We start from the raw sequence: 21,355 nt of genomic DNA, 5'->3' as shown, positions 1-21,355 counted from the left end.
AGTGAGGGATGCTTAGACTGGAAAGAAGAGAGGGTGAGAGGGAGTTTGTCCTTTTCCAAAGCAGGTAAAAGAGATATGACACATGAAAAGTGGACTGAAACTCTGCCCAAGGTTTTGTGCAAGAGGCCAATGATCATGACTAGTGTTAAAAATCAATGACTTTGCTTAATGAGAGCCATTTGTCTCTCTGGTTCTGCCCCATAATATGAGACTGAAGCGGCTGCTCAAAATTAATAACTGGCAAATATGCAGCAAATGAGTGGCTATATTGCCTTGGAGACCGTGTAAGCTGCCAGTGGCGTGCCACCCTGACAAGGGTCAAGTCAAATGCTGTGTGTGCACATTAAAAGGAGTGGAATTTCTCTATTGCTGAGAGATAGGGGAGTCAGGAGAAGCCTCAGCTAATCTCATGCCTCTGGCTGCATCCTGATCTCTGCAGGCGAAGGTAATATGTACCTCATTCTACAGCTTCCGAGGCGCTTCTCTCTGAGCAGCTTTACGACTACTGGTTGCAAGATACCCGATACCATTGATGATCCAAAAGGAGCTGATACGGTGTGGCAAATCTTAGATTCTTTTTCTTTTCTTCTGGTACACTACATTTCTGTTTCTAATAGTTAATCCTTTAGGCTGACTCCTTGAAGTAACATATGTTAGAACAAGTGGGATTTCATCCTTTTATCTCTGAGGCTGTATCAGAGTACATAAAAATTTTTGTCCCGTGTTTGTACTATTTGCATCACTATCTAATAGACAGGCTGAACACTCAGATGTGCTTTTTTGAGGAACCTTGCAGTGGACCACAGAAATCACCCTTCACTTGCACCTCCTCCAGTTTACATTAGTGCAGCAGGAAGAGACTGTGAGACCAACGCATTACCTCCTTCCCCTGTTTTCTGGGCCACTTGAGAAGGAGGCCAGTGAGATGTATTTCACCTCTGATTTTCTGCAGCCATCCTTCCTCCCCTAACCTTCGCGCCACTGTGAGCCTACATTTTTTTCTTTTACTATGGAATTTTCATTTCCATGAACTTGAAAAAAATGTAATGCCTGGTATGGGTTTTCCTGTGTCGTGCAAGCTGTTCAATATATTCTTAAATCTATTTTCAGTCATCTTCAATTACCGTTCGTTTTCAGCTTGAAAGAATAGTCACAAACAAGAAGAACTTACAGACAGTGATTGCCGTCTGAAGGATTACTGGGCAAGAAGTGATAGATGTGTAAGGATCTAGAAATGGTAGAATTGTTTTAGTTAATGTGATTTGTGGCCCATCTTGCCCAATAACAGTACTCAGCAGCAAATACATCAGTAGGATGCATCATAGCTTTACTGTAGGCAGGTATGTAATAGTCTGTACCTCTTTTCAGGTCCCCTAATAGAGGTTGATTTGAACTGATGTATGAGATGACAATTCTGTTTGCAACTGGATTTCACAGCCACTGTACTTCTCCCTCATCCTTTCTTATATAGACACTCAAACTGTGCCATCAAGACAGAACAGCTTGTAGGGCAAGAAGAAATGAAAAAAAGAGAGAAAAAAAGAAAAATTCAAACAAGCTTTCAAGGGAGAATTACATACTGCCATCCAAAAAAAGGCCTTTTAATTAAAACGTGCAATGTGTATTCCCATTCGTAGGTGTTTATTTGTTCAGAATATTGAATCCAGGATAATCCTCTGAGGCATTTGCAGAGGAATGACTGCAGAAGCCAGAGGCTCTAATGCACAAGGAAGTTGTGCGTGACTTAGTTCAGATTATCACATATTTCACTTCTAAAAAGTATGGAGAGGATAAATTACCCAGCTGGGTGGGGTAAATGAACCTGTTTTTCCAGTATCCAAAGGCTAACATTGGTCCTTGAGGAGGCACACAACAGAAAAGAGCTGTTGGGACACAGCAATTGGGGGCAATTTAAGCCTTTGCTCTTGCAAAATAGAAATTTGTGCATATGCTTTACAAAACTCCCAGTGGAAAGAATAAGCAACCTTTTACAACAGTGACTTATTTAGTGAGAGGCCTGCAGTGATCCATTTTTTTTAAGTCCCTCACTGGTCACTGCTGCTCATGCTTTGCTTTGGTTGCTGCTGGAGGGAGGCAGCCAGGAGGAAGGTGTGAAGGTTCTGGGTCCGCTGGCCACAAAGTGACTTTCAGTTCTTCTTTCATAAGAGTTTTCTGCACTTAGGGTTGATTTTCAAAGGCAACAGAAGCTGGGTGCCCTCCTGTGTCCCCTTTCCCTTTGAGAAAATCTTCCTGGCTTTCCTTCCAGAGCTCAATGTGACACAGAAACTCAGATGCCATCGGGAGAAACAGTCTCCTGACTACATGCACTGCCTTACCATTGGGCCATGCGCTCTGCACTTTGGCTGCCAGTCTACACCTTCCTCAGCAGTGCCAGTAAGTTCCATGATTGCACATTTTTACCTTTCTGGCATAATTATTTTCTCATACTTTATAATACATGTTTCAGTTTGATGATCTTTACAAGTGAAATAAAATACTGTCTTTGCACTTGAAACCCTACTGACAGTTCTAGTTTTTGCACAAAGCTGGCCCAAGATCAGCTTACCTCTAAAAAATTCCTCCCAGCCCTCTCTTGCAAAGCAAACTTGATTTTATGAAGCTTGACATATGCCCTGTAAACTTTTTCACAGATTTCAGTGTCACAATGATCTTCTCTCCCAGAACATGCTCAAGGAAACCAATGCAAAATTTTTCATTGTCTTTGATACGATTATCAAAGGCCACTATTATTTACTGAATGCTTAAATGCAACACTTGACCTACAAAGTAAGAAGGGCAAATTTGGCTAATGGTAGGCAGCCTTGATTATCATATGAAAGCTTGTATGAGATGGTATGCTAGACTCACTTGACAGCGCAGCACTTAACAAAAGATAATGTCCCTGTGGAAGAAAAGACGATTGTTAGGCCCAATTATTAGTTAGAATCACAGCAATATTCATTCTCTAGATTTTTTTATAAAGTGGGTCTGGAGGTAAGATGCTTCATTTTGGCCAGTGGCTACTAACTACCCTGAGTCAAACTTTAAAACTATGCCTAATTTTAGGCACAGGAGCCATTCCTTTTAAGCAGTACCTTTGTGTCGATAGGTTTATTAACATACAACTATTAGTAGAGAGATATTTATGTAATTCAGAGCACCAGGATCAGAATATCGACTCAATTGCTGTTTAAGTGGAGCACAGTACACCGAAACACAGGTAGTCCCCTACCTTTTCTAGGTAGTTCTCGGAGGGCCAAATTTTGTGCTCAGCAGAAATTGAACCACCATCGTTGCAGAGACACAGGAATATTGGCTGGGGCACGGTGTCGTCACTCCCTCTTTTCACAGTACCAAGGGCTCTGTCTTTCAGAAGGCAAAGCCCTGGGCCTGATCTGCCAAGACTTTCCCTCATTCACATACTTAAAAGTAAAGTTATGAACAGGAACACAGATGTCAGTGAAAATGACATCCCAGATTTCAGGCATGCATCTCAGCATGTAGTTTAAGTTCAGTCTCGGGGTTGAACAAGCTTATTCTACTCTTTGCAAAATGGAGTCCTGAAATAATTAAGGAGACACTCCCACTGACATTGCCATGTCTCATTACTGCAAAAGCATTTTTTTCCTTATTATGACCTGTTTCACACCTAGCAAAGCCTCCCAAATTTGTAGGTTCTATCAAGTTAGATAAGATTAACCTACTCGGCTGGTATTTTAGAGAACACATCCTGCAATTTGAAATCCTCTAATTCAGCACCCAACTATCCAAAAATATCTTAAATTGGCTTGCACTTCACTACTACCAATCAGCCTGTGAAAAGGCAAACTGATTCCTGGGTTAGCTGATGTGTTAACAAGGGGCTTCAGATAAATCTTGTCTGGGGCAAGGACATAGGGAGAAGTGGGCAATTCACAGTCTTTGCTTTATTTTTCATTTTGGCATGCCTTGTCTTTCTACTGCAGCTTGGTAGTACAGACACAGTGTGAAATAAAAGGCCACATGAGGCACCATTTGAATAGCACAGGAATAATGAACTAGCTAAATACTAGGAGTGTCATATTCAAACCACATGGATGCATGCATTAAAAGATGATTTAGTACAAGTGAACAGTGCTAGGAACCTTATCATAAAATAAAGAATCCAAGATCATTTTTTAAGTAACTAAACTAGGACTTTCTGTACTGATCCTCAGTGAAACATGCACAGTTCCAAGGTTTATTATCCTGGTTCAGATCCAACAAAGCATTTAAGCACTTGCTTATTTTTGAGCACCTGATTTAATCCCCACCACTGTCTCCTTTTCCAGAGTGAACCACAAAACAACATAAAGTTGATGCTGCTCATTTCTGTGAAATTTAAGGCCAGGCCACAGCTGCTCTGCAAAATGTAGAAGCTCAAAAATAAAACATTGCAAACAAATGTCATGCAAGGCAATGTTGAAAATGAATGCCTGTTAACATCAAATTCATGTGCACTATAAATTAATGCAATAACCACATGTTTTGTAAATGCCTGAAATATTGCTCTAACATCAAAGATATCGATGTGAATTCTAGACAATCCTGTCTTTTGCCAGTGTTTTCCAAGCTAGCGCAAGGCCATACAGCTTACAATATTTCAAAACACAGGAACAACCAACTAAATCCATGAAGGATCAGAATTTCCACACTGACAGTTCTCTTTCCCACAAGATTTTCCAGCTTCTGGTAGAGCATTTGGTGGCCAAGATTAAGTCCAAGAGCATTTTGGGGCAGCGAAAAAGCAGTCCTGTGCAATCTGGATCATAAGGGTGGCAAGAGATACGACCTCTGTGATCGAGTCCCTGGGTTGTTCAGTGTCGTATGTGAAACCAGCTGTTCTGGGTTTGTTACAGATGCATTTAGTGACTGAGGTGAATGACACAGAAAAGGTTCTGCATTTAACCATCCTAATGAATCATGCTTTAACTCAGGTGGCCAGTTAATCTAAGAATTACAGGAGCAAAGTCAAGGGGACTAAATTTGTCTCCAGTGTAATTCTCTGGGCGTTAGGGGAATGTTCCAGCTCTGGGTTTTGGCTTGCTTAATTGAATAAAATACATAGAGAAACAGCGCCACAAACCACATAAGATTGCATAAGAAGGACAGTGATGGATTGAAAGAGGGATTTATTTCCTTCCTCACCTCCATGGATTTCACTTTGCTTGTGAACCCTTGAGCTTTCTTCCGTCTTCCTTGATCCTTCTTGCCTGATCCTTCTTCCATCTTCCCCACTGTCCCCCAACATGGGTTTAAAACTGTATTTAAATGACTTCAACAACTCACAATAAGATGTAGAAAAACAAGTGGATTTTTACATAGGAATAGAATAGAATAGAACAGAACAGACTATTTCTCAGTTGGAAGGGACCTGCAACGATCATCTAGTCCAACTGCCTGACCACTTCAGGGCTGACCAAAAGTTAAAGCATGTTATATGTGGAATGCTATCACACAGTCTAATTTAGCTTCCTGATCACCCTAAACTCCCTCCATAGCCAGTGAGGAAAGGAGGGCTGTGCCAAAGGAGAGGTCAGAGAGCAGGGGACTGAAAGCCCCCCTTAGGTGGGGAGAATATTTCCCTTCGTTAATTATCTGAGGAACCTGGCTCCCACATCAGTTAAATTTCCAAACATGTTGAAACATCTGTTCCATTTTAGGTATAAATTAGCTCAGTTTTAAAGCATCCATTCAAGCTGATATAAATTTAGCTCCAATATACTCAATATGGCAAATCTGCACAGGATTAAACTAGAAATGGACATCTCTCATCCCCAACTAATCTTTCATAAGTAAAAATTTGCTCCTAATATTTGCCCTCACTAGGGGCTTTCCTTCACTGACTTCCCTGCGTGGGTTTTGTTCCTTACAGGGCCAAGAACCCACACAGAGACCTCCCACAGCAGTGAGATGGTGCATTGCAGCAGGGCTTGCTGGAGAGCATAGTCATTACCCCTTCTTGGGAAGACCCAGGCTGGGGGACATGAAGCCACAATCCCAGGTCCCTCATGTGACAGGAATTTCATCAGTTTGAAACCAGTAACCCAAGGGTGGCTTGGTGGCCTGCCACCCTTCCCTGCGCTAGGACCATATGGATGCTTGAACATGCAGCCCAAGCATCCAGGTTAAAGCTGAATGGAAAGCAGAGACAAAAAAGTGTTTAGCAACAGGTAACTCAGAAGGGAAGCCATTTCCCTTCTGAGCCTTGGCTGTGAGACCAGGTTTCCTGATAAAGAAAGTGACTGTAGTGACCACAAACTGCTGGTTTGTTAACCTGCGTGGATGCAGGCGGGGATTTGTCCATCCCTCTCTTGTGCCTACCCTAACAGCTTTGAATCTGCCTGCTAACTTCAGCCAGGCAGTTGTATGTGCCTCTGCACCCGCACACAGAGAGCAGGGAGATGTTAGGGGTCCCCAAATGCAGGAGGAGCTTCAGTCCGAGGTGGCTGTGAGTCATCAGCTGAGAGTCCATCAAGGAGACATCCTGGGGGGAACCGCTGTCCCCAAAACTGCCCCTCATTTTGTGGGTCCTGTGCTTGCCCTCCCCTAGTACATGGTCCTCAGACAGGCTTCACAGCCCTGGGCACTGGCGAGGTGCTCCCACAGCCAGCTGGTCCCCTGGTTTGTGGGTAATGTGCTCACTTCAGAAGTTAAAAGGAAACACTGCTGTGAATGGAGTGATAGGCATGCAATTTTTTTCCAGTTTTCCAATCAGAAGTACTCACCGGAGGGCTGAGGCTAGCAGATGGCAACAGAGGGCATAACATCCCAGTTTGAGAAGGCTTCCCATGGGTATTTAATTCGACTATTTAACAGGTTTTAATCAATACCAAAGTACTGCCAGTCCTACAGGCACCCACTCACGGGAGCTGTGCTTTGATGGGACTGTAACAGCTGTGTGGAAAAGCAGGGTTTGCAGTAAGTTCTTAATCCCTCCTCCAAGACCCTGTTATGCATTTATTTGTCAACCACGAATATGTTAAAAATATTTTTTACATTTCATATCTATGTGAATGGGTATATGTAGTATTTTTTGTGCCAAGCCCTGAAACCCAGAAGACATTTCTCCCGCTGCAGACACTGATCTGCCTCGGGTGTGTTGTGGCCACAGCTGTGTATGTGCCAAGTGGGCTCTGAGCGCTTGGTGCTGGGGCATCCCTGCAGCTCCAGGAAGAGGAGCCTGTGATGGCCTCCAAGAGAAGAGCTCTGAGAGTTTGGCCCTTGGCTTTGGAGAGCTGCACAAAGCTGGCGGCTGCTCTAGGACATGCAGTAATAGAGCATCTTCGGTCCCAGGTTGGCAGAAACATAAATACATTCGGACTTTATGCATCTAAATGGTTTTGAGAATGATTCAGGTCATGAAACTGCCCCTCAGTCCCAGTTGTAAGTGCTTTTGTTGATCTACATTCGCATGCTCAGCTTGAATTGCGTCAGTGGAGCTGATGTGATTTGGACCAGCAGATTATCCCGAAGTTCATTGGCCAACTGCCTGAACGCCTTTGCAGTTATAAAGAAATGTGTTTAAAGGACTGACAAAGGAGGAAGAGCTCTTTTGTGCAAGGCATCAATGCCATACATGCAGTCCAAATGCACCCATTTGACATCCCCCTCACAATAAAGGTGCTCCCCACTCCACAGCAAAAAATCCCTGTGATGTGCATGGATCTCCTTGAACTGCACTCCCACAATATATGTAAAGAGATCCTGCCCAAGACCTGTTTTTTGAGGATAGCAGCAGGGCTCTGGGCACCCACTCTGTTTCAGAAAGGCTAGAGCTGCCCTACAGTTTTTAACCAAGAGAACTCTCTTGCACATGCTCCATCCAACCCTGAGTTCCACATTTATTTTGGAAAAGAATTCTGATACTCCAGGAGCTTGGCTTTCCTAGTTCCTACATCTCAACATGTTGTACGACACAACAGCGATGAGTGAAGGAGGTGACACCTCTTTATAAGAAAGGACCACTATTTTTTGCCCCTCAAGTGGTTTGAACACAGCATCTGGCAAATTAGATGCTCTGCAACTATCTGAGTTAACTCTGTGTCATATAGTCATGCACGGTTGTGGCCCTGACTAGAATTTCTCTGTGTGTCCTTTGTGTTAAATTAATTTCCAGGGTCACACTGAGCCTTTAGCTTGGGTGACAAATTGTTGATCTACCTCCCCACTGCACTCATCTCATTAGCCTGCACTCACTGCTCCCTGTGCAAGGCATAGCAGCATTTCTGCGAGGCTCAGATTCCTAATGCCTCGCCTTGCAAACACATGCTGAAAACAATGAAGACCCACTTTCGTGCTCCTCACCCTTTGTGTGGCAGCCAGAGAGAGGTTTCTCTTGGGGTCTGCAGGCATCTTTCCCTGGTGAGAACAGTCCTTGTTTGACCTTTCTGATATATAGGCAAAGGTAATTCAAGACAAAGATGGGTGTCAAGTAAGTCGCCTTAGCTAATAACTGCCTTGAAATGCCTCCGCAAACATCCCTGGAGAGACGGCATGTGCTGTTCTGCAAAGTGATGCAACACTGATTTGTTGCACCTACAAAACGTCCTCATAATTGTGTGAAATTGAGTGTGAACAAGCAGTTGAATCGCAGTTCGTCAAACATAATTGATTCAAAACAGAGCAGCAGAAATACTCCTTTTATCTTGCCTAAGGGTTGATGATATAAATACAGAGCACCCCAGAATCAAAGAAGTGACTAAGCAGATGCTTGCTAGCCTGTGAATTCTTTTATAATGCAAAAATGGCTTTTATCTCTCACTGTCTATTTTTGAGTGCTCATCACTGTGCTGCCCGGGTGCTTTGATAAATGGCAATAAATATATTTAGCATATGTTTAGTTCATTAAAAAATCCATCTATTTCATGTAATTTGGAGATAAAAGAGAAATCATGGAGAAATACAACATTTATAAATGTCTGCTATGCAAATCTGGACTGTAACTAGCTCTTTGACCAGAATCCCAAAAAAGGAAGGGGAAAAAAAAAGACAAAGTAATTAAAAAAAAGATGATAGACCTCAGGTTGTGTGATCTGCCCTATGAAGAGTGTGTCATTTTCCTAATGGCACTACATAGACTCTCCTTTATCCCCACAGAACATAACACAGCATGGACTCAAAAGAAAGTGGGTGAATTTGTTCCAGAAATGGCCTTGTGGGGTGGAAGGAAAAGAGCAAGATCCTTTCTGCTCTCGGTCCAAAAGAGGCTGATTTCATCTGTGGGTTACAAACAGACACATCTCCAGCACTGCCTTCACCTTAGCCAAGCAGGGTGGGCAGACATCGCGCAGAGTATGAGATTTTTGCATTGAAAATACAGTGATGCGGGGGTTACAGTGCTTCTGTCCCCAGGCACTGGGCATCGCCTGGCCACAGCAGCCAGCGAGTGCAGCCTCAATGCCTCCCTTCTGTTGCAGAGTAGACAATGGCTGACAGTCTGGTCCAGACCACAGACCAGATTTAGAGATTAATAACATAAACATATTAAAACTGTTTACTTTATACAAGCAGAGGGGCTTGTTTTTGGTTTTTTTTTTTTTTTCTTTACACTAAGAAAAGCACAGGGAGGATAAGAAAGCTAGGCTTTTAGAATGCATTCAAGAATTTGGACTCCAAGCAGCAGATGTTGAAGGCTGCACATGAGACACAAATCATAACCCCATGTCCCAACCCAGACTATTTAACTACAATAGATCCTTTGCAGATTCCAACAATCTCTTGATTCTCTGATCCTTGCATTTTCTATACATTAAGAATTTTAACTAAAAAGTGTACTTCTAAACGCACGCGAATGTCTTGAAAGTACTTATCTGCAATTTGAAATACCTGTATCTCTCCTAGACCTGGCCTTCACTTGCTACACAAACGTATCCATCAGTTTAAATTGCCTCACCGTGGCTTTGTCATACATGATTTCAACATGCTGGAGCTGAAGACGGTGCCTGTTCTTTCTCATTTGCTGTTTGAGAGCATTTGTGCTCTTAGTCAAGAAAGAGGTCAGAAAGCAAGCACGGGCCTCAAAGACTTCTCAGAACAGCCTGGCAAACACACCTCAGTTTCTGTATCCCTCAAGGAAGTAGACGTCGTTATCATTAACTTCACATTAAGCCAACTCAAATGACCAGGAACCCATTCACAGCCAGGTCAAAAGGAAAGCAGCTTTCAACAGGAGGCCAAGCCTGAACGCCCCTGCCTTGAGGGTCATTAAATGTGTGTTTGAAACACCCACGTAAAAGCTCAAGTAACATTTTCTTTTCAGGGCTGCACCCCTGGTTTTGAACCTATGTCATCGAAAGCAGAATCCAGCCCCACGATGGTCTGCAAGGGAGGGAATAATGCTGCAATAACAGAGTCGAGCTCGCTGCCCTGGCAATGAACGCTTATCTCACGCTGCTCTCCCAGTGAGTAATGTTTAAAATAAATAAATACTGCAGGGGAGTTGCTGTTAGTGCAATTGTTGGGCTGTATTCTTGTGGCAAGCTTTTTATCATAATAGTGCAGCAGGAGTACAGTGTGTTTGCAAGGCAACTTTGAGCCAGGGCACAAAAGCATATACAGTCTGTTAATAAATAATGGACTCTGTGTATGTGAGTTTTGCAGTGCAGCTTAAAAAATCAACACCTTCAAAGTACAATAATATGCAAGTGCTATTGAAACAAAACAAAACAAAACAAAATGGAGAGATTTAATTGCTAGTCCCTGGGAATGGCAGACATGTTCTCCTCTGGAGGGAGTGGGAACCATGCAAGTGTGGTGGCAGCTGCAGCAGCACCTTGGTTGTGCAGTGACACGCCGTTGTGTTCTTCCACTTGTGCTGTTCAGTACAGGCAGTGGCGATGATACCACAGTTTGCTCATGAATTGTTATACCTTGAATGTCTTTCCTATATCTGAAGACTGTTATATAGTCAGGGGGCCAGATCCTCAGCAGGACTCAGGCATGCTGGCATTTCATGGGTTTGATGGTGTCATACCATACAGAGGTCTAGAGCTTATCATTACCTTGGGTTTATGAGTTAGCAGCAGCAAATGCCTACATCTTAACCTTCCCATTGTAAGGACACAATAGACGAGGAAGAGGAAAGATAGCCAGGGGCCCCATAATTTTGCTGTACAAAGCTCACAGCAGTTCTTCACTGAAGAGCAGCAGTTAATTTCACTGAATTGAAGGGAGATTAGGCCGTTGACCTTAATGGGCAGGACCTCTTCCTCAAAAGTACACCCCAGGCCCACCAGGATGGTCTATGACAATACTAGCGCATATTAGCAGAAAACTGCTTTGCCCAACTTGGGAACTGCCTGATGCCTAGCTGGGCGTGTCATCCCAGCACTTAATCCACTTGCAAGTAAACCATTACAAAGAGTTAGAAAAATGAAACACTTACTTGGTCCAAGACCTATGGAAAATGCAGCAACATAAACAAGCAGGCTGGCCAGCGAGAGCCATTTCAGGACAACGGGAACCTCCCCACTTTCCATGTGAGACCCAGTTGTGCTTTTGCCTCCCGCCAGGGCAGTCCTGTTCAGTTCTGTCCTGGCAACATCTGGGCTTCTCTGCACATTGAATGACAGTCTTTCTGGTGAAGCCATGCTAGCAAAGAGGTCCTTGAGACTCCCATTGGTGACACCAGTGAGGTTTCGCGTCCCCTGGAGAAAGAAATCCTCTGGAGACTGGCTTCTACAGACGTTGGTGAAATTCACATGTATGTTACGGTTCACTAAGCCCATAGTGACCAACGATACTGCCATAACAGAAGAGCCAATACACAGAAAAGTTTTGCTTCCAACTTGATCCACAAAAACTGTGGCTGGGACTGTGCTGACCACTTTAACCACTCCAACTCCCGTAGAAGCCAAGCTGGCAGCTTCGTTGCTCTGGAACCCAACTGACTTCAAAACAGTCGATGCGTAAAATAAGATGTTGGGTTGCCCAGTTGTTTGCACAAAAAAGACTAGAGTGAGTCCTACCAACATACGGGCCCTCATGTTGTTTTTTGAACGAAACAGGTCCAAGAAACTATACTGATGTTCATCTTTCAGGGAAGACTTGATCACAGTAAGTTCTTTAGTAGCATCTGATGTTTCCCGTAGCCTCTCCAGTACTTTTTTTGCAGCTTCATCATTATTTTTCATGACAAGAAACCGAGGACTTGGAGGAAGGAAATACATGGCGATAGCCTGCAAAGCACCTAATGGAATCACAAGGCCAAACATGTACTTCCAGCCATGAGATACACTGGCAAATGCATAATTTGAAATATAGGCAAAAAGAATGCCTGTCACAATCATGAGTTCATTTAATGATACGAGGAGGCCTCTTCTGTGCTGTGGGGCAATCTCAGCAATATACACACACGTTGCAATTGACGATAATGATATGGAAATACCTATGGCAATCCGTCCCACAATAAGTATCCCATATGATTCATAGGGTAGTAAAATCAGACTCCCCAACACAAGTAAAGAAGATGCAATAATAATAGCAAGTCTCCTTCCAAATCGGTCTATCAGGAATCCACCAGTAAGGGATGCAAATAATGCCCCAAAAAGCAGGGAACTTACGACGATTTCCTGCTCTTTGCAAGAGAGTGCTAATATGTTGCTCATCTGAAGAAGAGCTCCAGAGATAAGGCCCAACTCATAACCCATCAGAAGTCCACTTACGGCAGCAACGGCAGAAGACAGACAAGTAAATGTTCCACAGCCTGAAATAAGAGAAAAACCACAAAAACTTTTAAGTGTGACTTCTGCAACATTCTGAAAACTAGTAATAACTTTTTTTGGTATACCAGTCCAAAAAATCTTTTTGTAACTTTTAGGCAAAGCAGTTAGGTGCATATAGCAGTGGTGACATAAGAGGATATTTCTGGAAAAAAAAAAAAGATTCATATAAAAGCCTCTTTAATTCTAATGCTTTTGGGTTCCTTATCTTCCTGATCAGAAGTCAATAAGATTTTGATCAGGCCCTAAGTAGTTAAACCTTCTGCCTCAGAATATAATTGCAAAAGGCAACACTGACAATACAACCTTTTGGTAAGAAAGCAATTTTTTCCTAGAGATGTGCTCAATGTTTTTTCCTGTATGAAATTGAGGAAGCCTTGTCCACCCAACTAGTGTACCATGGGCAAGGAAAGCAGTAATTTCCTAGCCAAATTGCTTCAACCTTGACTTGAATAAACAAGTTAAGTTTTCCCTTGTCACTGACTAATTCCTTTGCTTCACCTGAGGATGCCATGAAGGCTGCTGGTACCGGTGTTTTTATTTTGCCAAATGGAAACTTACCCACTGAGCACAAGGCTGATCCAGATAACTGGGATATTCTAGGGAGACCAATCTTTGAGGTACAAATTCATGAACTTTCTGGGCTTTGCTCATCACTAATCTCAGATTCTTCGGAATATCAGGATCAAATATTTTGCAGAGTTTATGACAGCCACAATGTCAGGAATAAAAAACAGATGATGAAAACAAACCAAATGGAGATTATATGCCTTTGAATGTCCACTTTAAAACAAACTCACTTTATACAACTGCGATTCATTGTTTATTGTTACAAGATAGATTTGACTGATCGTAGTCTACTAACTGTGAAGCCTTTTGCACCCTAAACCTTGAGGAATATATCAGTTTGTTATTGTTGGTCTTGTTCTTTCTCCCAGCATGATTTTCCTCTCATAATGATGTTGGCTGCCACACAACTAGGAAAAGAGTAAATTGACTTCTGATTTTCTGGTTAGTTGGACAGATAGGACATGTCTGAGGAGAAGTAGCTTTTGCAGCTTAACAGAGTCCGTATTTCAGTTAATTCTCCTGGAACAAGTACTTTCCAGCTTGGCTGGAAAGTAGTATATGGCCTAGTTGAAAACGATACATAGACTTTGTTTATTTTTAGCTTATTTTTCTAAAGCATTGAGGCTCTTTGATCACGCTGACTGCCTGGAGTTCCTTGCCAATAACTTTTGAGCACATTGGCAAGGATCAGTCCCTTTTGACAGAGGATATTACATTTCTAAAGCAAGTTGTGAAAAGAGAAGAGGAGGGCAGCCCTAGCAGTACACCCTGGCACATGGCCGCCTATCCTATTAAACTGCTGGCATGGTCCGTGGCATGGTTGTGCCCCAAGCCACCTTGTGCTCTCCTAACAATTCCCGGAGGCAGTTGATCCCACCATTACGCCCTGCAGCCACTCCACAGGAGGCTGGGTTATTTTGGAGGGTAGCAGAGTATAACTGTGTGAATATAAGCGGTGCCTCCAGGGTCAGGGGAGATGTGTAAACCCATTAAGCTTATTAAGATAAGTATCGCCTACTAGCTCTCCTACCTGGCTCTCTGTTTGCTCCCTTTGAGCAGAAGGCAAGCGGCAGCAGGCCTGAGCTATTGAGTGCACCCAGCATGCTTCAGCCCGCTCTGCCTCTGGGCTCAGGTGGCTGGCAAACCAGAGATAGACAAGAGGCAGGCAAAAAACACATGGTTTTGTTATGATGGGCCATAAGGGCATGGGGGAAATGGGAGTATTGTGAGAAGGCTTCCAGAAGGTGGGGGTGGATGGTAGATTTATTGTGATGGAGGTGGGACAGCTTGAAGAAAATGTCAGAAACAAATTTGCAAAATGCTCCAGTGATGGAACAATCTTTTCTTATATTGTTGTTGTCCATGGCCGTATTATGTCTAAAGTTTTTTCTTCCTTTATGTCTGCAGTATCTGAGATCATTGCACTTATTTTAAACAGAGGTTAGTGCATGGGTTGGGGCAAGAGCCTGCTGTACTTCTTCACACACTGAACAGCACTTGAGTGGAAGTACTACTGACTCCAGTTAAGCTGCTTTATGCTACATGTGCTCAATCCTCCAACGCATGCATGCAATATATGTTTTTATCATTGTGAAACCTAATTTCTCCCTCCTCTTCATACTTTTGACTTGCCCGCCTGCTGTATATTACTAGATGGGGACAATATACCCTTCCAATGAATCCTGGCTGGAAATCAAGGCTGGTAACAACACAGTGTTGTGCTGAATGAATGAGCGTGGGTATCAGAAGCTACACTGCTAATTTGATCACAGTGCTCTGCCCAATATCTGCTACTGATATTTGTGCTTTCTTGGACATCTCTTTTACGTCATTGAGCCATGTAGATTTAACCTAAGATTTTGCTTTAATTTATATATTATGAAGCCAAAAGAGGCCATTGTGGTCATCCAGTCTGACACTCACGAACAGCACAACATAATCCTTCAGACACATTTAAATTACATTTGATTTGAACTAGGCCATTTTAAATATTCAGCTTTGATTTAAAAATTACTAGTGGTTGAAAGCCAATGACTTTAAGTCATAAGTTGTCCCAATGGTTAATTGCTTTCACTGTAAATTATCTATAAATTATTTCCAGACTTAATTTCTGCAACTTCGGCTTCCAGCCATCAGATCCCATTCTCCATTTGCCTGCACTTAGCTGTGTTCACTAAGTAGAAAATTATAGCCTGTCATCCCACAGACCTCTCCTTGATAAGCTACTTAGCCTGTGAAGCTTTGCAAGTTTACCAGTCCCTTAAGTATTCAAAGCCCTGTTCTCTGAACTCTATCCAGATCACCATGTACCAGTACTTAAAGGGTTGTTACAAAGAAGATGGAGACTCCCTTTTTACAAGGAATCACATGGTGAGGACAAGGGGTAATGGGTACAAGTTACTCCCAGGGAGATTCCGATTGGACATGAGAGGTAAATTTTTCACAATGAGAACAGTCAACCATTGGAGTAATCTCCCCAGGGAAGTGGTTGACTCCGCTACACCGGACGCTTTTAAGACTCAGCTGGACAGAGTGCTGAGCCATCTCATCTAGACTGTGCTCTTGCCTAGAAAGGTTGGACCAGATGATCCTTGAGGTCCCTTCCAACCTGGTATTCTATGATTCTATGATCATCAACTTCTTCAATAAACTATGAGCCAGACCCAGTGCTCCTGCAGTAGTTGCACAGTGCCAGATAGGAACTTGACATAACTGTCCCACTCCTGGTGGACATTTCCCCCTCTACTCGTCTAAGGATTGTCACAGCCATGTACAGGAGCTCATCTTCTGCTCGTTATCATCCAGGACAACCAACTTCTTCTCTGACTGGATTCTTTCCAAGGCACTGCCTTTCCTTTAAATACGGCCTGCCTTCTTGCATCCTAGCTAGGAATGCAAATCACTTTACGTTTGTCTGCATTAAAACACACAGGATGGGTTCAACTTACCTGACTGTGAGAGATCTACACCGTCTCTAGATTTCTTCTGTAACCACTTGCAAAAAATAGTCACTTCTAGATGTCTGAAGTAGGTCAGATGCCTATTTCTCTCCATTGCCTATAAAAGGAATCTCTGCAGCTTGCTCAGATGCAGATGTCTAAAGTTAGCAGAGAGGAACCCCAGACAGCACATTCTCTCACAGTCAGCAGGCCAAGCCATCCGAATTGCATTCAGCCAACAACATATCCCATTTATTAATCACCCGTCACCTTTATCACCCACAAATAATCCGTTATTATCTTCTTCCAGGCAATCGGGAAAAAAATGTTAAGTAACAGAGGGACAAAAACTGAGTTTAAGGCTCTCCAGCAGAAACACAGCAGTGTGGGCAGTATCTCCTATTGATACTTGGAGGTCTGTGCCCTTCACAGCTTTTAGTTCTTTAAATGTGCAACTGTCAGTTTTGTATGGTTCCAGTTTCTGATTCAAAATGACAGTGCCAAGTCAAATATCTTGATGGAGTCCACCATCAGTGCTGTTCTTTACAATCCAGACTCTGCTCTCCTCAGCCTGCGGTCCTCAGACCAGAGTAACTGAGGTGATTATTTATTTTTAATCTGAGACGCTGTACAAGCTGGGTGTGGAGCTTAGACACCTGGGAAGTTGCTAGGGAAGCACTCAAGCCCATATATTTCTTGCTTCTTCAAGTACAGCAGCTTGACCAATGTCTTAATGTTTCTTTGGTTTGTTTTTACCTGGTCAGCTACTATCCTTGTTCACGTGTCCAGTGACACACACCCACAGTCGTATAGAAATAGCGGAGGGCTATAACTAAAGCAGACCCCTGAATGAAAAGCAGATTCCGATGTGATTCAGAGGGACACACATCGTCTTTCTGCATTAGCAGCAGCAAACTCAGCAGTTAACTCGGTGTCTCTTGTCCCTCACAGGCACTCTTCTGCTGAGCAAGATCCTTATATCACTCTGAGGTTTTGTTGTAACTGGTGTACCCGAGGATTGCCTGCTCAGAACTGCCTGCTGAGTTAAACCCTGAAATCTCTGCTTGGTTTTCCTTCACGGTCTTCCTCCAGACAAAATTCCCTCTGACTTCAGCATATGTTTTGCTTTAACATTTCCAGATAAAGTATGTTGCAGTAGTTGTATTTACAGTCCTTTTAAGTGTCACTTTTAATGATGTTGCTGGCAGTTCTTAGGCATTCCTTTTTTAAAAAAAGCTTCTTAAAATGTATATTCCTCTTATTTTTATGAGATGCCTGCAAAATACATGGCAGTGAGCAGCCCAGGGGAATAAAATATTTTAATGATGGCTTCCAGAGAAATTTCTCCTTCTGCCTGCAACAAAGACCATGGCTAATGAGTGTGTGGCTGGTATGAGACAAGTGGTTGGAAAATCTATTCTCTAGTTTCCCCATGTAAACAAAATGGTATCTCACAACTGTTACTCAGGTGAAAAGCAGCACTACTTGGCAAACAAACTTATCTTGAAGAACATTTGCTGGAAATGTTTATGCTTGGTTCCTGAAAAGGAGACCAAGCACAGTTGTAGTATAGAACCGTGTACTGCTGATGAGACTGGATGTGGCCAAGTAGTAAGGGTGTGCCCCTTTACTTATTTTCAAGCGCATACTAGGGAAAATACAGTCCTTCCGAAGGCAAAATATTTGGCCTGTGCATGTATTTTATGGGCATTACGGATAAATGATCTGTGCCAGGGAAGATTTGCAAGCAGGCTGAGCTGGGAAACACCCCGCTTCATGTGCAGGAGAGCTATGGGAAAGGTGCCTGGGAGCCCTTTCCAGCTCACCTTGGCAGTACCACACTCCACATTAGTCCAGATACGGAGATTTCTGTGATGTAGTTTTTCTTTCCTTTCTCCCAAGAGAACATGCAGCGTACATAAAGAAAACTAGTGGGATGGAGGAGGGGGGGGAGATTACTTCTTTATGCAACCTGTGCAAGTGCATCTATTTTGATAGGAGGGGACTCGACAGTCTCTTCCAACATGGTGCTTTCTTCTGTTGACTTTGATTTAATCTGAGGTGAGAAATGTCTCAATTTGGGAGGGAAGTATTTTACTAGAAGGTCAAACATATGTTCTTTAAATCCTTGAGGATTCTTTGATCTATTTAGACAGTTGGAAGGTGAAATCAAGCTCTGTCAACACTTGGTTAATAAGCACAGGTTAGAAAAAAATGATGAGTTGCCTGCATTGCATAGATACGAATCCACAGCATGGAACCTCCTTTTTTCAATAGAACAAGGCATCTACGTTTATCCATGATAAATCTTAAAACTACAGCATCTGTATCTGAAAATTTTAAGCTATCTTTAACAACATATTTCTTCTCCGTCTGATTGCTGTCTGACATACAAAAATTTTGCCTTTACAGTGAAACAGTGTTTAAAATTCCCCAAATTGTTTTTAGAGGAGCATTTTGCTAAAGTGTATAGTGTGTGGATCACATGGTTTTGTAGGATAAATATTTAATGGCATGCGTTGGGAATTGCTGTGTAGTTAAATCATGGTTTTGCTTCTCGTAAAAGGTGATTATCCCATTTTTGTGCCGTCATGATCTTTGCTGCACTGTCACAGTCATCTTCTCTGTCTCATCCAGTTGTCTGGTGTAAAGAGATATGTTACCCTATTGATCTATTCTAATGCCTGAGGTTTCTTTAGATCCAGTAGCTGCTCAATCTGTGCATTTCTCCTACTAGTCAGGATACATCTGATCTAACTGTCCATCTAGAAGTCTGGCATGGGATCTAAAACAGTTACCCAACAAGACCCTGCAGGATGAAACAAGTGGTGTTGCTGGGACAACGTTATGTTGCAAGCAGAGCTGGAAAATCTCAGAAAATATTAAATTTACCAAAAATAGTGTTGGGGCCATGTGGGATCATGACCATTTGACAAATGTGACTCCTTCCACCCAAGTGTGAAAGGCAGAACCCAAACAAATATTTTGTAAATTGAACTAAAAAAGAAGGCAGAAGGAAACTAATGTATCACACATTTTCACACATCTAAATTTCTGTGACGGTGGGAAGCATTGTATACTTTGTACAGCATAAGCCCCATGAATGTATTGTGTGAGCAATATTTGAATTTCATGAACAAAAGCCCCCTGACACTGATGGAAAGACAGGGAACGCAGATCCTGGACAGACGCACCCTGGCAATCTCTCCGTCTCTCTTAGTGCTCTGCCATGTATTTTCATTATGTCAACAGGCAGCCTGGCCCTTCATTGCATTAAATGGGATTTGGGTTTTGTTTTGTTATTTTCCAGGAAGAATCAACAAGTTCTTTAATTCCTAGCTAGGTAATTATGAATTCCTCAGGTTACTCCTTTAATTTCTGAGGGTAAGGCCAAGTGTGTAATTTCCACTTACTCTTCCAACTGTAGCCCTTGTACTGTAGTAACTTTGCTGTCTGTTTATTGTAACTGCTGTGCTTTCCTTTGATAACGCTATCCTATAACCATCTGCATTGCTCCCCCCATACCCTAAGGTAATGTTAAATATGTCTGCACACTGACTGGCTTTCTCTTCTTGATTAACCTCTGCTTCCTCTGCTTCCAGGTATCAGTAGATATTGCCCACGTATCAGTAGATAGATCGCTATTACACTCCAACCAAGCATTTGTGCCCGTGGTATCTGAACATACATGGATTAGTCAGTTCATTCATTTTTAAGTGAACAAAACCTGCTCAGGACAAAGTAATTTCTGGTTTACGGTCGTGCTTTCCTCTTTGGGTAAAGCTGTTTTGTAGGTGAGAAATGTCACAGTCATGGGTCATTTTCCCCTTGATCTTATCATCAGTGAAAGAGACTCAAGATGCAAAACCATGCTGTAACTTAGAAAAACTGGCTGGGTAGGACAGCAAAGGTGAGGAGCTACGAAACCCAGCTTCAGCACTCAAACATCTTTGCATAAGATAATTGTTTTTTCAGGGCATCAGCACAGAAACCCTGTTTCTTCATGAAATGCTAGGGGAGAAAAGACAGGAGGGTGTCCCCATTCCCCCCACCCCGTACTTTCGCCCTGCATGAGCAGGTGCGCTGCTTGCCTGGCCTCCCTCCACTTCAGTGAAAAGGGCTGAATCGCTCCCGAGCGTGCAAGTACCGGAACGGCGTTGTTATACTAGACGGCAGTGGGTTCTCCGATTTTTCAGGTGACTGACCTTCGTAAAGGAAAGGGATTTACACAACAGACAGCACATGCACAACAAGTAGGACTGAGGCCTTTTGGGAGAAGTATCACATAAACCTTCATTCAAAATTCAAGCTGGCATTTCCCTTTCTTACTCACATTTTCCTCTCTTGCACTTTTAGAAATCGAGACAGCGTGCCCCGAGAGTCCCTCGGCTTTGCGGGGCTGTTTTCCCCCAGCCCCGAGCATTAGCTACGCGGGCACGCTGCTGCTGGCTAACAGCTGGCATTCAGCTCCTGCCACTTTACCTGCTGCAGCCGGGAGCTTGCGGAGGTGGCGGCGGCGGCTGCTGCGGCGGCTGCCCCGGCTGCTCTCCTCATCCTCCCCTGCTTTCATCGTCTGGCTCTGCTGGCCGAGGTCCTCCGTGCTCTGCCCAGGTACCATTGCCACCCTCTTTGCACCTTGGGGCAGGAGGACTTCAGAGGGCAGCAGTCCTTCCCCGGCCGCCGAGGAAAGCGCAGGTTATTTTCCTCATGGCAACAAGTTGCTGAAGCTGTCCGAAACCAAATGCAAACCACAAAGTGGTTTGTGAACAACTTTGTTGCTATTTCAGAAGGCTTTGCCCTTTGCAGTGACACAGGCTGTTGCTATTCTTGGGAGCCTATTGCAGGCGAGGGGAGGGCCGTTTGTCGGAAGTATTGCTTTTGCCTTTTAACAAATAGTTGGAGACATCAGACGTCCACGCACAGCTCAATGCACATTCCTTACCCATTAGCTTAAAGGGTCTCTCTCTGCCTCCTCTCTTGTATTCCTACGTACAGGTTTTTAACAGAGAAGGTGCGCGGAAGGGGGGGATTTGAAGTGTTTGCTGTGTCAGCTAAATTTAGGGCACCGAGCACACACACGCGGCATCGCTTCGTTCTTGTAAATTG

General features: G+C 43.3%; 1 protein-coding gene across 2 annotated transcripts in view; it reads right to left on the bottom strand.

Annotated features, from left to right (window-relative positions):
• The window catches only part of SLC2A12 (solute carrier family 2 member 12), a 32,976-nt gene extending 11,948 nt beyond the window's left edge, over positions 1–21,028 (bottom strand). For both annotated transcript variants that reach the window (XM_087775648.1, XM_087775649.1), the window contains exons 1-2: positions 20,732–21,028; positions 11,405–12,724 (exon numbers count right to left, since the gene is read on the bottom strand). In XM_087775648.1, coding sequence (XP_087631774.1) covers positions 11,405–12,724; positions 20,732–20,867 — 1,456 coding nt within the window. In that variant the 5' untranslated portion in view covers positions 20,868–21,028. The remainder of the gene's footprint in view (positions 1–11,404; positions 12,725–20,731) is intronic.
• Positions 21,029–21,355: the final 327 nt, after the last annotated feature.

Source organism: Nipponia nippon, unplaced genomic scaffold (genome assembly GCF_047370975.1).
Source record: "Nipponia nippon isolate SJK-2023a ecotype South Korea unplaced genomic scaffold, ASM4737097v1 scaffold_4, whole genome shotgun sequence".
In the NCBI taxonomy this organism is placed as follows: domain Eukaryota; kingdom Metazoa; phylum Chordata; class Aves; order Pelecaniformes; family Threskiornithidae; genus Nipponia; species Nipponia nippon.
This window is presented reverse-complemented; position numbering and strand designations above follow the sequence as displayed.